At 50.4% G+C, this 17,066-nt stretch overlaps 1 protein-coding gene across 1 annotated transcript in view; it reads right to left on the minus strand.

The window, feature by feature from the left end:
• LOC141096301 (uncharacterized) overlaps window positions 1-17,066 on the minus strand; it is a 40,527-nt gene that overhangs the window by 15,994 nt on the left and 7,467 nt on the right. The window contains exons 3-5 of the mRNA XM_073582842.1: window positions 10,475-10,538; window positions 9,891-9,989; window positions 9,736-9,809 (exon numbers count right to left, since the gene is read on the minus strand). Of these exons, the coding sequence (XP_073438943.1) occupies window positions 9,736-9,809; window positions 9,891-9,989; window positions 10,475-10,538 (237 nt within the window). The remainder of the gene's footprint in view (window positions 1-9,735; window positions 9,810-9,890; window positions 9,990-10,474; window positions 10,539-17,066) is intronic.

Raw genomic sequence — 17,066 nt, forward strand, 5'->3', positions numbered from 1 at the left:
TCCAGAAGATTGATTGAGAGGAGAGTCTCCTGTGGGTTCCAGCGTCCTTGGGCCGCTTTCTGATGGAACACTGCTCCCCATCCCAGAAGACTGGCATCGGTGGTGATGACTTGCCACCGAGGCGGAAGGAAGGACCTCCCTTGGAGAACGGACGCCGGCAGTAACCACCAAGTGAGAGATTGCCTCACTCTGAGAGGGAGCCGAATAGGACGGTCCAAGGACATGGTGGTCTTGTCCCAGGCTGAAAGCAGAGACAGCTGGAGGGGGCGAAGATGAAACTGCGCAAAGGGCACTGCTTCCATGGAAGCCACCATTTTGCCCAGAACCTTCATGCAGGACCGAATGGGAATGGGAGTTGGCCTCTTGAGAATTCTGATGCCCTTGGAAAGAGCCGCAATCTTTTCCCTCGGAAGAAACACTCGGGCTAGCTCCGTGTCGAATTCCATGCCCAGAAAGGTCAGGCGCTGAGTGGGGATCAGAATGGACTTCTCCCTGTTGACTAGCCAACCGAGGCGGCCGAGAGTGTCCAGAGTGATCTGAAGACTCTGGAGGCAGTCCTGACGAGACGAGCCCTTGATCAAAAGATCGTCCAGATAAGGAATGATGAGAATCCCTCTGGAGCGCAGGATGGCCATGACGGTCGCCATCACCTTCGTGAAAACACGGGGCGCTGAAGCTAGGCCGAAAGGAAGAGCCGTGAACTGATAGTGGTCTCCCTGAACCGCAAAACGAAGATACTTCTGATGTTGCACACAAACCGGAATGTGCAGATAGGCGTCCCGAATGTCCACAGAGCAGAGGAATTCCCCGGGCTCCATGGAGGCAATCACCGACCGAAGAGACTCCATTTTGAAATGAAGAATCTTCACGTGGCGATTGAGAAACTTGAGGTCCAGAATTGGACGAAGGGAGCCGTCTTTCTTCGGGACTACAAAGAGATTCGAGTAAAACCCGGAAAACCGTTCGTTTGAGGGAACAATCACTCCGGCGGAAAGAAGGGAGGCAATGGCCTGGAGAAACCCCGGAGTCTGGGACCGCTGTCGCGGAGGCCGAGACCGGAAAAAACGTCTGTTCAGGGGAGAAGCAAATTCGATCTTGTAGCCGGATGCGACGATTTCTCTGACCCAAGCGTCGTCGACAACAGACAGCCAAGCATCCACGAAAAAGAAAAGTCTGCCTCCCACCCTGGAAGAACTTCCAGGTGGGGTGACCCGTCACTTGGAAGAAAACCTGCCGGAACTGGTGCCTGAAGCCCTGGAATATTGTCCTCTAGATCTCCAGCGGGGAGCTGGTTTGTAGGATGGCTTTTTCTGATCTCGCTCTCAAGTGGCCGATGAGCGATCCTGCTGGCCAGACCTGTCCGTGGATGAGAAGGGACGAAAGGGCCTAAACGGGCGAAAACCCCTTCTATTAAGGAAACGTCGTGGGCGAGACTGGGGAAGAGAGATGCTTTTACCACCAGTGGCATCGGAGATTAGCTGGTCCAGCTTGGCTCCAAAGAGTCTAGAACCGTGGAATGGCAGATTAGTAAGGGACTTTTTTGAAGTGGTATCCGCATTCCATGACTTTAGCCAAAGAACTCGGCGTATAGCTACTATGTTGCTATTTGCCCTGGCCACGCACCCAGCTGCATCCAAGGAGGCGGCCAAAAGGTATTTACCCGCATGGTTAATCTGATCTGCAAGATCTGCCAACTCGTCCTGAGGAGCTGTTGCCAATATGCCCCTGCGAAGGATTTTTGCCCAAGCGGATATGACTTTCGCTACCCAGGCTGATGCGAAAATAGGACAGAGAGAGGCGCCGGATGCCTCAAAAATTGACTTAGCCAGAGATTCGATCTGCCTGTCCGTAGGATCTTTAAGCGATGCCCCATCTGGTAGGGATAGCACCGTTTTGGAGGCTATCCGGGAAACCGGGGGATCCACCTCAGGAGCCTTGGCCCATTTTGTGAGCAGGTCTGCCTCAAAAGGGTACAGCATGTCTAAGTACTTGCGGCCTGAGAAACGTTGCTCAGGGCGCTCCCAGTGTTTGGCCAAGGTAGTATCGAAATCTTTGTGATTGGGAAAGGTCCGAGACGAAGGTCTTGCTCGTTTAAGGAGTACAGAGCATTCCTGAGGGGGAGCCTTGTCCTGCTTAATTTTAAGGGTTTGAAAAATAGCCGAAATGAGACTATCGACCATGTCCCGCGTTTTAGAAACATTGTCTGCCTCTGAACTCGATTCCGATTGAGAGTCATCGCCAGACCTGGAGTCGCCATCGGAGGAAGGAGAATGCAATCTGACAGGCTCAGAGGGACCCTGCGAGCTAGAGGACGAGGTAGACAGAGCCCGCTTCCTAGAGCTCCTGCTTTGTCTGTCTCTCGGAAGGTCGCGGTCAGGAGCCCGACGACTCACCCTGAGAGGCGGTCGGCGCGCAGGTGGCAGTAGACAGCTGTGGAAGTCGTTCCAAGACCTGGACCAGCGACTGGGAAACCTTAGTCAAGTCAGAGACCGACTGAGACATTACAATGGCCCACTCCGGGGGAGGTTGAGCGTCATCGGCCCGGGACTCTGCATGCTCCTGGGATGCAGACATAGCGGAAGGACTGCAGGACGGGCAAAAGGGGGACGGGCGACCCGAAGCCCACTTCTTTTTACAGCGCGCACAGGCGTAATGAGTAGCGGTGGGCCTGAAGCAGAGATCCCTTGAAGGATTGGGCATAAGTAAAAATGCGTTAAGAGACCGCAATAGGTCGTGAGAAAACTGCAGAGGGGAGCTAATTAGCGCCACAGTGTAGAGCCTACCCAGATTCAGATGAGCAGCCGAATGCTGAAGTGTCCCCCAAACAGCGCAGGAAGAGAGATGAGGAACCAGGAAACACCCGATAAGGAAGGAGGGGCGGAGCTTTGTAGCCGTGCCGCGATTGGAGAAAGGCGGAGGAGGCTGGAGTAACAAAGCAAAAGGAGCCCTGTGATGGGGTAGAAAAGGGCGCGCAGGAAAGCGCGCTCAGAACAGAGGAAGGGCGCGCTGAGGCGCCCGAACGAAAGTGAAAGTGAAACTGACCCGGACTCCGGAGCCCCGCACTGCCCGAACCGATGAAGCCACTCCAGGGGGGGGGGCGATATAAGCGCCGGTATGATACTGCGCTGAGGGCGACGACTCCCCCTATGCTCACTGACCTGTCCCCTCTCACCGGAAGGGAGACGCGCGGCTGATAGGTCGGCGCGCGACATGCAGAGGAGAAGGGGCGGGAGATTCAAATCTGGGAATCTAGTTATGCAGAGGTACGCTGGCTGGCAGGCAGCTGAGTATGATGTGGGGCCTGGAGGGATCGTACAGGCACTTACCTGATGTCCCTGAAGAGGCTGTCACAGGGGCCCACGGTGAAAGCCACTGGAGAAGATCCTCTATGCCCACATCTTGCAGAAGACGGCGTAGACCTCCTGCGACCGCCGTCTTCCTCTCAGCCCTGTCCAGAGAGAGAGGTGAGGAGAGTAATTGGCAAGGACTAGCCACCGGTCCACAGCCCCTAGCACCGGAAGGTGATAGGGCCAAGGTCCTGCCTGCGGAACTGAGAGGTGCAATGTGGATGACACCACACTGCTCGCTCAGCCGCCTGATATGGGAAATCAGGGTGAAGCTACACCCTGTTTCCTGACGGAGAACCTGAAAAATAAAGCAAAAAGATTAAAAGGTTCGACTGGAAACCTAAAAGAAAAAAAAAAGGGGATATTAATAAGAGCGGATCTGGGGAGATCCCGGTCCGCCTCCTACAGACACTAAGCACAAACTGAGGTGCTCGGTGCCTGTCGGTGGGTGTATACTGCCGGGGAGGAGCTAATTTTCTTGTTTTGCATAGTGTCAGCCTCCTAGCAGCAGCAGCATACACCCATGGTAATCTGTGCCCCCCAATAAGGCGATAAAGAAAGAAGGTTTTCCTGGTGCGGTGATAGATGCGCATGGACACAAGCTTCCTAGCACTAATCATGGTGGAAATCACGTCGTGAGAAAACCCAGCCTGTGCTAAAATCCAGGATTCAACGGCCACGCCGTCAAAGACAGGGCCCAGGAGTTCTGGTGGTAAATCGGGCCCTGCGAGAGTAGATCCATGTGATCTGTAAGTCGCCAGGGGACGTCGGCGACTAGTTATATTAGTTCTGCATACCATACTCGGTGCGGCCAATCTGGCGCGACTAGGATCACTGGTACTCCCTCCGCTCTGATCTTCTTGATGACCCTCGGAAGCAAGCGAAGAGGGGGGGGGAGATCTACAAGAGCTGGAACCGGTGCCATGGCAGAACTAGGGCGTCCGCTCTGATGGCGCATGGATCGGGCAATGAACCGAGGAACCTTGTTGTTTAGTCTTCAGGCCATGAGATCCACATCCGGAGTCCCTCAACGATGACAAATCTGCTGAAAGACCTCCGGATGAAGAGACCACTCTCCCGAGGCAATGCCTTGGCGACTGAGAAAATCCGCCGCCCAATTTTTTACGCCCGGGATGTGGATTGCTGAGATGGGCGAATGGTTGTTCTCGGCCCAATGGAGGATGTGACTCACTTCGTGCATGGCCATCCTGCATCGGGTACCTCCCTGGCGGTTGATATACGCTACAACCGTGGCATTGTCGGATTGGATCCTGATGGGTTGATCTGCGAGGAGATGGTGGAAACTCCATAGAGCTAATCTGATCGTTCTTATCTCCAAAATGTTGATGGGGAGACGTGACTCTCGGGTTGACCAACGACCCTGTGCCATGTGGTGACGAAAGTCCGCACCCCAGCCGAGAAGACTTGCGTTGGTGGTTACTACCAACCATCTTACTGGGAGAAAAGACCTCCCTTGATTCAGGGAGGACCTCAGTGTCCACCACCTGAGGGCTTGCCTGACCCGCAGGGACAGAAGGATCCGAGGGTCCAGGGAGAACGGGTTCTTGTCCCAAGCTAACAGCAACGCATGTTGTAAGGGACGGGGGTGGAACTGTGCAAATGAAACTGCTTCCATCGCTGCCACCATCTTTCCGAGAACTCTCATGCTGAAACGAATGGAGTGAGAAACCGGTCGGGAAAGAGTCCACGCTGCCTGTTGTAAAGCTTGGGTCTTTTCTGGAGGGAGAATGACCAACCCGCGGGAAGTGTCCAAGATCATTCCTAAAAAGGAAATCTGCTGAGCAGGTTTTGGGAAAGACTTTTCGAAGTTTATCTTCCACCCCAGGCGAGAAAGTGTATTTACTGTTATATCCACGGATTCCTCGCAGGCAGGAAAGGACGGACCCTTGATGAGCAGGTCGTCCACATACGGTAACACCATCACTCCCTGAGAGTGGAGAATGGCCATGACAGCCGTCATGACCCTGGCAAAGACCCTGGGGGCGTTGGCGAGTCCAAAGGGCAAGGCAACGAACTGGAAGTGTTCCTCGTGAATTGCAAAACGCAGGAACTGCTGGTGGGACGGGCAGATCGGAATGTGAAGGTAAGCGTCCTTGATGTCGATGGATGCTAGGAAATCTCCTTTGTCCATGGAAGCGACAACTGATCGGAGAGATTCCATTCAGAATCGCTGTACCTTGACAAACTGATTTAACAGTTTGAGATCCAGAATGGGTCGCATTGTTCCGTCCTTTTTTGGAACCACAAAAAGGTTTGAATAAAATCCCCTGAACCTTTCGTGATGAGGGACCGGAATGATGACTCGGTCCCTTAGCAGAGCCTGAACAGCCCGAAGGAAGGCTCTTGTCTTTTTCTTGGGGGAGAGGAAAGGAAAAACCGAGTTGGAGGGGGAGAAGAAAATTCTATCTTGTATCCGGAGGTCACCAGCTCCCTGACCCACTTGTCGTGGACGACCGCGAGCCAGGTGTGGCTGAAGGAAAGTAGGCGACCGCCAACTTTGTCGGTGTCCGCCGGATACCGCAACAAGTCATTGGGTAGATCTATGAGACCTGGCTCCCCTAGATCCAGAAGCCCTAGGCCTGGGTTTCCAAGAGCAGTTAGGTCTGTATGAGACCTGGGAGAATCTGTCTTCTCGCGGGGACCGACCTGATCCGGAAGAGAAGGTAGAGGAGGACCAACCAGAATTCTTGCGAAAAGATTGAAAAACGCGTCGGCTGTTGGTTGGACACGGCCAAACAGCCCTTTTGTTGAGGAAGGAATTTACTTTTTCCCCCGGTAGTATCAGAAATGAGCTGGTCCAGTTTCTCTCCAAAAATACGACCCGTTTGAAAGGGGAGAGAAGTCAACGATTTTTTAGATGTGGCATCCGCCCGCCAGCCACGGAGCCATAGGGCTCTTCTAATGGAGATCACATTAGCGGCAGTTTGAGCCGCTAATTGGCGGCATCAAAAGAAGCGTCTACTCCAAAGTCCGCTGCCTGACGACAGTGGTTGCCTCCGGAGGAAGATTGGTACCCTGGAAGGAAGTAATCAAGACTTCTGCCCAAGCGGCCATTGCCTTAGTGACCCAAATTGCCGCGAAAGATGGAAAAAGCGCTGCTCCTGAAGCTTCAAAAAGTGAACGGGCAAGGTAGTCAATTTGACGATCGAAGGGGTTTCTGACTAAGGAACCCTCAGAAACAGATAGGAACGTTTTAGAAGCAAAACGCGATACAAGAGAGTCCACTGGAGGGAACTGTAACCAATCCTTGATTAGGTCTGGATCAAAAGGGTATTTAGCCTCAGTAGCCTTTTGCCCTGTGAACCGCTTATGTGGCCGATCTGTTATGATGAGTCACCGAAGGAGGAAAAAACAACATACCAGCTAAGTCCAGAAAAACCAGAGAGGTTGGCAGCTATCGGATTGCAGACCCCTGAACCTATCCACAACAACTAGCAGTAGCCGTGGGGGTTCCTACGGTGCCCTAGACCCCTCGATCACAGCCGGAGAACTATATAGCCTAAAGACAGAAAGGGGAAAAACTAAACTGCCCCAGAGCAGACCCCAAAGCAATAGGCAGCCCCCAACATATAATGATGGTGAAGCAAGATGAAAACACTAACACAGATAGAAAGATAGGTTGAGCAAATGATGGGGCCCAAGCTAACTACATAGGACAGGATAGGAAAGCTGCTGTCTGCCATCCGCAAAAACCCTATCAAAATGAGCCAACCGACTGATAGGAAAAACAGGCCCTGAAGTCGCTAGGCTTCAAAAGACTATATCAGCACTCAGGTATATTCTGAAGACAGAGCAAAAGATCAACAGATCAGAGACAAAAATGGAATTCAGCTCACCCCCGGCCGGGGATGGCAGAACTCCCAAAAAACAAGGCAAAACAAAAACAAACTGAAGAGTACAAAGCAGAGCAGAAAAACTTAGCTTTGAGATGCAGGAATCAGACTGGTCTCCAAGAATCCAGCAGGAAAATCACCAGCCAGGAAGAAGGGCGTCGGCAGCCTTATATCCAGTCCTCAATTCCAGCCACCCAGTCATCATCTAGCTGCCCAGGTGTCTGATAATCAGCCTCACTACCTTCCTTCACCAGAGGAGGGAGTTCATCAGACCTCAATAGTGAAGGGAAAAATGAACTCACAACACCGATCCCTATGTTTCCGGACAATTTCCTTAAAACACCGGATGGCTGGTAAATAACCTGCGCACACGCTTGGTTTTCTTAAATGAGATAGGGTGTGCTGGAGCGGGAATATTTTCCTCATCCAACTTCAGAATCCTGTTGACTGATTCTATAAGAGAATCAAGCGACTCTTGATCAGTTGGGGGATTCTGAGGGGCTGACGTGTCAGATTCGAATTCAGAGTCGTGCTCGCTGTGAACCTCAGGAGAGGGAGAGCGAGAGACAGGAGTCGCCGATGCTGAGGCGCAAACGTGACTAGGGGACGTGTCATGGGTCTGCTTTCTAGAGACCTGACCATCCCTTAAACGAGTATGGCCCCTGCTGGTGGACGGTTCCCGGCCGACGCCAGAGCCCTCCTCTGGAGGTAAGGACGCTTTCTGACTTAAAGAGTCCTCCCAGAGGGAGAATATAGCCTGGGTCAGAGACTCCACCGACCGTGACAGGGACCCAGCCCACTCAAGGGTACTAAACGCAGGAGGCCCGTCAGCAGCGGCTGCGAGGGGCGTTGGAGTGCAGGCCGGGCGCAGTCCCTGCATAACGGATTAGTCTGTGCACTGGGTAAGGCAGACTTGCAAGTGGTACACACGGTAAAAAAAGCAGTGTGCTTCTTAGCAGCCCATTTAGCATCCTTAGATTGAGACATAGCGCTCCTGAAAGGGTTGACGGCAGAGTCTGTCTGCAGCTGCAGGGAATGTGCCGGGAAGGGGTTAAGCTTTAATCTGAGGGCAGATGCAGCTTACCTACGGTCCTGTGCTGTGTCCCCCGGGAGGAAAGCGATGGCCCTGTGGTGTCACCCGGTATCCGGCTGTCCAGAGCAGGCTGAGGTAAAAGACATGGCCCCCGTGTTTAGAATTGCGCGTCTCGTAAGGAATGAGAGGCGCCAAGAGGAGGGGGCGGCGACGTTAGCGCGGGCGGTGCTATTCAACTTGCGGCCTAGTAGGACGGAAAAGCTGGGGACTAAATTTCTGGCCTCCCCGCGGTAAGCGTCGGGAGGGGGGGCCGCGACCGGGCACCAGTGTACCGCCGCTGACGCAAGTCAGCGCTTCTCCCAGGGACAAGGACCCGACCCCATACCTCCACTCCTGTGCTCAGGCAGGTTGCGCTGTCCAGGGTCTTCCAGGTGCAGGAGTCTCATCCTCCGGGCGATGTAGCAGAGCTGGAGGAGGTCTTAAAGGGGTATTGCTCAATCGATCCACCCTGTGGCAGGGGGATGGAGAGCTCTGGGGCTGATTCAGGACATCCGAAAAGCGCTGCTCAAGTCCTCTCCATGCACTCCTGTGCTTCATCCTGTTGCGCTTGCCCTCGTATCCGTGGAGTACCGACCGTAAGGGAACCATCATCAGAGGAATCAGCCCCATTCGTCGCAGGTAAGTGTACGGGGAGGTATACTCCGCGTGCTTGCCTGTTGTTGGTTCGGGGGAGAGCGGGCCCTAGAAAGGAACCATCGCCCCCTTCACTCCGTTAATTAAAAAATAAAAATTTACAGAAAATCAAAAATGAAAATAACGGTGGGGTCTGAAACAGACCCAAGTGCCTACTACAGACACTAAACAAAGAACTGGAGAAATCTCAGCCAGCGAGAGGGTGTATACTGCAGGGGAGGAGCTAACTTTTTTCTAGTTTACTTAGTGTCCTCCTAGTGGCAGGAAAGCATAACACCCACTGTCTCTGTGTCCCCCAATGAGGCGTAGGAGAAAACATTTAACTTTTTAACTGCAATATCATCTGAACTGACAGGTCCAAGTAACTAGTAATAATGTCTTGGGTCACTGCTGTGTCTCATGCGTCGTCTTAGTGGTACAGTGTATTTTGATACTGGCTCAGACCCATCTGCGGGCAGCTTCCAGTTTTTATGATGTGAGATTATGCCCACATCTATTAATAGTGCATTGGACTGGAGTTGGCACATCTAATATCCATAGCTCCTACCTGCAGATGGGGATTTATACGTTCAAAAAAAGGGGGACCTAAGCTTATTCCCTGAAAGCAACTTAATTTGGCATGAAAGAAAATAGACAACAACCATAAAATCAACCCCAGCTTAGGGGGTGAAAAGGCTCTCCCAGAGAGCGACATTCTAACTGGAATATCTCTGGTTTGGGCTGGATGAATAAAGTGAAAGACTCCCTTTAAGAATGTGTAACCTTTATCAAGATGTAAAAATCACGAACGTGTCATTTGGTTATTTACCTTCATCTTCAGAGTCTGATGTGGCTGTAAACTCCTGACTGAAGCTGTTATTTCCAGGAATTTCTTTGATGCAGCTGAATAACACAAGTAAGTTATCTATAACAGTAATAAAGTAGGAATTACACCGTGCTCATGTACAAAGATCCTCTGATTACCTGTCCAGCATGGCTGAAAGCTTCTTGGCGACATGTGAACGGAATTCAGGGGTAGTCTGTAGTTCATTCCCATCATGGTCGTGGCTGTCAGGTCGACCCCTACAAAACAAAAAAGTGTTCAGATGGCCTCAGCAAAAGATACAGAATCTGGCCATGATCATTAAGAGTTGTCCAAGTAGTGGACAACCCTATCTTAATCAGCAGCTTTGCATGAGTAAAATAACAAGGCTTATACTCACCTCTGGTGCCGCTACTCGCTCTCCCAGGGCTCCCATAAGATTATGTCATGTGAGCCCTGAGCCTAATCAGCGCTGGTGTCACTTTTCCCACCTTCGCACCAATCAGTAATCAAGATGAAGTGAGAGCTTCAACTGGCCGCTCACTTACTATTGATGTCTGAAGGTGGGGAGAGCGACACCAGCGCTGATTAGGCCCAGCGCTCACGTGACAATCTCAAGCGAGCCCTGGGAGAACCAGTGCTGACACCTCTGGAACGGTGAATAGAAGTGTTATTTTTCTGGAGCAAACATGCGGATTGAGATAGAGTTATCTGAGTAGTGGAAAATCACTTTAAATATACATACCGTAAGCTTGGAACAACGAGAAACGCAGAATTGTCTGGCTGTAGTACTGTTTTTTTCAATGGACCTGTAAAAAGAAAAATATTCAGTACATGACCAGCAGTGCAATTAATGCATATAATACAGGGTGGGCCATGTATATGGATACACCTAAATAAAAGGGGAATGGTTGATGATATCAACTACTTGTTTGTGGCACATTAGTATATGGGAGGGGGGAAACTTATCAAGATGGATGGTGACCATGGCGGCCATTTTGGATCCAACTTTATTTTTTCCAATGGGAAGAGGGTCATATGACACATCAAACTTATTGAGAATTTCACAAGAAAAACAATGATGTGCTTGGTTTTAACGTAACTTTATTCTTTCATGAGTTATTTACAAGTTTATGACCACTTATAAAATGTGTTCAAAGTGCTGCCCATTGTGTTGAATTGTCAATGCAACTCTCTTCTCCCACTCTTGACACACTGATAGCAACACAGCAGAAGAAATGCTAGTCTAAGGGGGTCAGATTCTTGTAGGAATGCTCGGACCTGACATCCATAATGTGGTAGTGCACCATCTTGCTGGAAAGACTCAAGGAACGTTCCATCTTCAGTGCATAAAGAGGGCAACACATCATCATGTAGCAATTTCAGATATCCAATGGCATTGAGGTTTCCATTGATGAAGAATGGCCCCACTATCTTTGTACCCCATATTCCACACCATACCATCAATTATGGGTGTCAGGTCCGAGCATTCCTACATGAAGTTTCCAGGAAAGTGGATTGGTCGCCGTGGGCCAGTTGAATGGCCACCAAGGTTTCCCGATCTGACCCCCTTAGACTTTTATCTTTGGGGTCATCTGAAGGCAATTGTCTACACTATGAAAATACGAGATGTGCAGCATCTGAAACTGGAAGCCTGTGCTAGCATTTCTTCTGCGGCGTTGCTATCAGTGTGTCAAGAGTGGGAGAAGAGGGTTGCATTGGCAATCCAACACAATGGGCATCACTTAGAACACACTTTATAAGTGGTCATAAACTTGTAAATAACTCATGCAAGAATAAAGTTACGTTAAAACCAAGCACACCATTGTTTTTCTTGTGAAATTCTTAATAAGTGTCACATGACCCTCTTCCCATTGAAAAAAATAAAGTTGGATCCAAAATGACCGACTTCAAACCGGCCGTCATGGTCACCACCCATCTTGAAAAGTTTTCCTCCTCCCATATACTAATGTGTCACAAACAGGACGTTGATATCATCAACCATTCCCATTTTATTTAGGTGTATCCATATAAATGGCCCACCTAGACTGCCCTTCCTAGATGTTTTGTAGACCTGGTGTTAATGCACCAAGCTAGCATCCACACTTCATGGCCCACGAACCACATGTACTGTAGCTTCTGAGCTCCAGGTTGATGATCTCTGGTCTAGAGAGTATTACACACATAATATAGAAATATCTCTATAAAGAACCAGCATTAGGTTATTATCCACATCTAGAACTTCAAGTCACTGACAACTGGCTATTTAATTTGTGTATTCAGTTTATATTTGTTCTTATTAGATATGTATTTTAAGCTATGATTCTCCCTGATTGCAGCCATAATATAAATAAAAAGCCAGAAACATCCAAAAATATAGGCGTGTACCATGTATGCTATCACAACATGGACCCGTTATAGATGTAAATAGAAATTGCTGCATTTTATAATAACTTAAAGGAGTTGTCCACTATTAGGACAACCCCCTTCTTGATCTGAATATTTGGAGCCGATAAAATAAAAACACCTATACTCAATTCCTGTGCTGGCGCTCTTCCACTGGTGTCGGCACTCGCGTTCCTGTAGCTTTCATGCTGTTATGAGAACACGTGAGCCCCGCTCCCAATCAATGCTGACATCACTACTCCGATCTTCAGAGGTATTGAACATCAACAAGTAGTCAGGACTGTGGCTGCTGTCCGGCTTCCTCTTGATGTTTGATTTGTCCGTCAATGAGGGCAGTGACGCAATATTTGAGCAAATAGCCCCATGTAAAGAAAGGACAACCCTTAATAAGCGCATATTAGTGATACTAAAGTAGTACTCACTTTATTCTTGTGTCTGCTTGTACTCCATTATAGTACCTCAAACAACCATTTTTTTTAAGTAGTTAGGCAGTGTGGTAGATCAGCTTACTCAGCTGTACACGGAGTAGACACGGAAACATAGTCTCTAACTCCTTCATTGGTTTATTATGTACATGCAGTATAAACCATGGTGAAGTAAAAATAAACACGGCCCTGTGAGCAAAACAGGAAAACAAAACAAAATGGTGTAACACAGCCCATATGTCTGCAAAGATCCGCCCGCTCAGGGTTAGCAAAAACACAAACTCCAGACACACTGAACGCCTTAGGAGGCTGACTATTTAAACCCCCAGACCACACCCTGGGGTGGAGAGAAGGTGGACAACCTACCACCCGCTCTATGGTTGCCCACAAAAACCCATCCCTTAAAATGGCCGATTAACATCGCTCAACACATAGTCTACTGTAGCAAACTTCTGGGTTTTAAAACATTGAAGCTAATAGCCTCAATGAGATGCAGCTCCCCTCCAGTACTTTGCCATTGACTTTGACACAGCAGCTGTTAGGATCGGAGGAAGCCATTACAGGCACCTGTTAGGCGTCAGGTTTCTGCGTCTGCTCTGCAGGAATCCAGAGCCTCACATTCTGCGGTCTCCTGCTGTCTTTCTACTGCAAAGGAGATTACTTTGCAGCAGACTGCTCCAGAGACTAAGTCCCTCTGTGCTCCTACTGGGCATGCTCATAAGACGATCTCCCATTGGAGATCTGGAGTCATGTGCCCAGGTCCTGTTCCAGATCTCATTGGTCCATCTCGGAGATCTGGAAGGTCCCGCACGGCTATAAAAAGCGCGCATGGCCTTTCCGCCATGCGCTAGTATAGACTATACTGCTATGTGTGAATGGTGACGGATGTATGTTTCTGGTGATTGACTTATTATGAAACCCCTTCCCTCTGATATTACGCATGTGGTTAGGGAATTAGTTCAGTAGCCTGCACTAGTCTGTGGCAAGCCTTAGGCCACTGTGCACACCACACCTCTGCGCTAGCGTCCGACATAGCACCTGCTTTGTAGCTGTGTCGACCAGCGGCAGTGTCCTGCGCCGCGCTGCAGTTGCAGCCCTTCTTGGCGTTCGCAGTAGCGACGCCGCACACACAGTAGGTCTAGACGGACGCAGCCCCTCTGTCTTAGTTCCTGCTCCTGTGACCTTATACCGTGTGCGCATTTACCTGAGGCCTGTGACTCTAACAGGCTCAGCCTTTTTGTATGTTTTTGTTGCGGCGGCGCCTCTGTGTGTGAACAGAGCCCGCTCTGCGCACTTCGGGTGAAGTTGAACCCGTGTGCATTATATCGCCATATTGCTCGTCTGCTATTACTCAGCAGCGGTTGTAACACCTACTGCATGGTGGACCCAGAGCGGTGAACGCACTTTATTATTATTTTTATTTAGTTTCTTCCGCCGTTCCTAACATTATACTAGCACCAGGGTCTGGCTAGTGATGGCAGATCAGCAGCAACTCCTTCAGTGCATTCGCTAGCTAGAGGGCCGGTTGGCTACTCTTGAGAGTGTTATCGCAGCGACGAAGTCTTCGGAGGCTGCTGTAAAGGCGATTGCAGAGGCGGTTTCTCGTATGTCCACGTCCTCCCACGCGCCGACAGTTACCCGCCTCCCGTTGCCCGTTAAATTTTCTGGCGATGGTGCCTCCTGTAGGGGTTTCGTCAGCCAGTGCTCTATCCAGCTGGAGTTACTGGCTGTGCGATTCCCTACGGAGCGGGCCAAGGTGGGGTTTATTGTTTCCCTTCTGTCGGGCAAGGCGTTGGAGTGGGCTACGCCACTATAGGAGCGTGGTGACCCAGACGTTCGGACCGCTGCTTAGTTTTTAACAGCTATTAAGCAGGTCTTCCTGGGACCACGGGTCACACACGACACCTCTCTACAGCTACTGGCTTTGACTCAGGGATCCCTCTCGGTTAGTCAGTATGCCGTTCGTTTTCGGACACTGGCTTCCGAGCTGGAGCGGTCTGACAAAGCCCTCATCCCTGTGTTTTGGAGAGGTTTAGCTGAGCATGTTAAGGATGCTCTTTCTACCAGAGAGGTTCCTGCAAGTCTGGAGGAGCTGATTGCCATTGCCACCCGTATTGATCTCCGTTTTTCGGAGCACGGGCTGGAGCGTGCTCAATCCAGATAGAGGGTTACTCCGGCTCCCAACCTCTTTGAACCTCTGGAATCACCCGAGCCAGAGTGTTCACTCCCAGAGCCCATGGAGGTGTCTCGCGCCAGTCTCGAGGCACGTCCGGCACTAAGCTCCACTTGCGACTGCCACTGTCAGCACTCTGTTCACCAGGATATCGGGGCCCCGCAATGGTCAAACTCTGTGCCGCCGGGCAAGACCTTTGTCCCCCCTCGCCTTCGGCCGAAGGTTCTCGCGTGGGCACACGCGTCCAGGGTGGGTGGTCACTGTGGTTACATGCAGACCACAAAACTCCTGGCAGGGTCGTATTGGTGGCTGCACAGGGCTCGGGACATTAAAAAATATATTCAGGCATGCACCTCGTGTGCTCGGGTAAGCTTCCTTAAACAGAGAGTGGAGACGTCCGCCGACACACCGCGGCATCCCAGTTCAACTTATGCTGCGGGCAGTTTTGCCGCTCCCGTTGTCTCCCACGTGTCCCTTCTTAAACCTGGCGATCTTGCCGCCGCTGATACCTTCCACGTGTCCCGGTTTTCCGTGTCACCTACCGGGACATCAGACTTGCCTTCGGACGAGTCTGAGGCCTATGCCTCTGATGGGCACAGGATGGTGGATTGGAAGGCTCAGAGAGGAGGGGGCCCTAGGAGGGGGGGTAATGTTAGGGGTCAGGTTTCTGCATCTGCTCTGCAGGAATCCAGAGCCTCACATTCTGCAGTCTCCTGCTGTCTTTCTACTGCAGAGGAGATTACTTTGCAGAAGACCGCTCCAGAGACTAAGTCCCTCTGTGCTCCTACTGGGCATGCTCATGAGACGATCTCCCATTGGAGATCGGGAGTCATGTGCCCAGGTCCTGTTCCAGATCTCAATGGTCCATCTCGGAGATCTGGAAGGTCCCGCACGGCTATAAAAAGCACGCATGGCCATTCCGCCATGCGCTAGTAGACTATACTGCTATTCGTGAATGGTGACGGATGTTTGATTCTGGTGACTGACTTATTATGAAACCCCTTCCCTCTGATATTATGCATGTGGTTAGGGAATTAGTTCAGTAGTCTGCGCCAGTCTGTGGCAAGCTTTAGGCCACTGTGCACACCACACCTCTGCACTAGCGTCCGACATAGCGTCTGATTTGTAGCTGTGTCGTCCAGTGGCAGTGTCCTGCGCCGCGCTGCAGTTGCAGCCCTTCTTGGCGTTCACAGTAGTGACACCGCACACACGGTAGGTCTAGACGGACGCAGCCCCTCTGTCTTAGTTCCTGCTCCTGTGACCTTATACCGTGTGTGCATTTACCTGAGGCCTGTGACTCTAACAGGCTCAGCCTTTTTGCATGTTTTTGTTGCGGCGCCTCTGTGTGTGAACAGAGCCCGCTCTGCGCACTTCGGGTGAAGTTGAACCCGTGCGCATTATATCTCCATATTGCTCGTCTGCCATTACTCAGCAGCGGTTGTAACACCTACTGCACGGTGGACCCCGAGCGGCGAACGCACTTTATTATTATTTTTATTTAGTGTGTTTCGCCGTTCCTAACAGCACCTATCATGTTGCAGAAATTTAGAGAGGCTTTCTGCTGTAGCAAAAAACAGGGGAATTCCAAACAAATGACTATATACATTCTTGCCCCCAACTATGGCAGACAGATTAAATCTCAATCTTCTTCAAATGTCCAGAAACCTAGTCACCTGCTCAAAACAATTGAATTAAAAACCTATTATATATTCCTAAGTTCCCTGATTCTGTCACTCCCTTAACTCTACACTGCATCACTCCATTGAAGATATATTCACTTTGTTTCTTCTGGAGTGCACTATGTGAAATCTCTACTTGCAATCCAACAGGGCAGTTCATCAGAGTCTTCTTTAGTGGTTTTCTCTTTCACGCCTCCCTCCCAGTCGCTGACGATAACAACTCGGAAGCTGGTCTAGCGGTCTAGCAATTTTAAGCTGTGTTTGGCAGCGTCTGGGAGGGAGGGGTGAAAGTGCATGCCATCAGAGAAGATTCTGCTTGCAGACCAACTGGGAATATCTTCAGAGATTTCACATATTGCGCTCCTGAAGAAACAAGTGAATATCTCTGCAATGGAGCGATGCAGTGCAAAATGGAAAAGAGGAGCAGAATGTGGAGAGCACGGGGATTTTTACAAAGTATTAAACTCAATTTTTCTGAAGAAATTACCAAAGGGAACCTGTCAGCGGATTCTTGCTGCTTGTGGCACAGGCAGCTCCATTATTGCAGACATGTACTGTATGTTTCACTCTAAAACTCTGCAGCATTTCAGAGAAAATATACCGCTTCCAAAGACTGACAGGGATTTCCTTACATACACAGATAGGGAGAGACCT

The sequence above is a fragment of the Dendrobates tinctorius genome, unplaced genomic scaffold (assembly GCF_039654945.1).
Source record: "Dendrobates tinctorius isolate UK_male_01 unplaced genomic scaffold, ASM3965494v1 ptg000073l, whole genome shotgun sequence".
Lineage (NCBI taxonomy): Eukaryota > Metazoa > Chordata > Amphibia > Anura > Dendrobatidae > Dendrobates > Dendrobates tinctorius.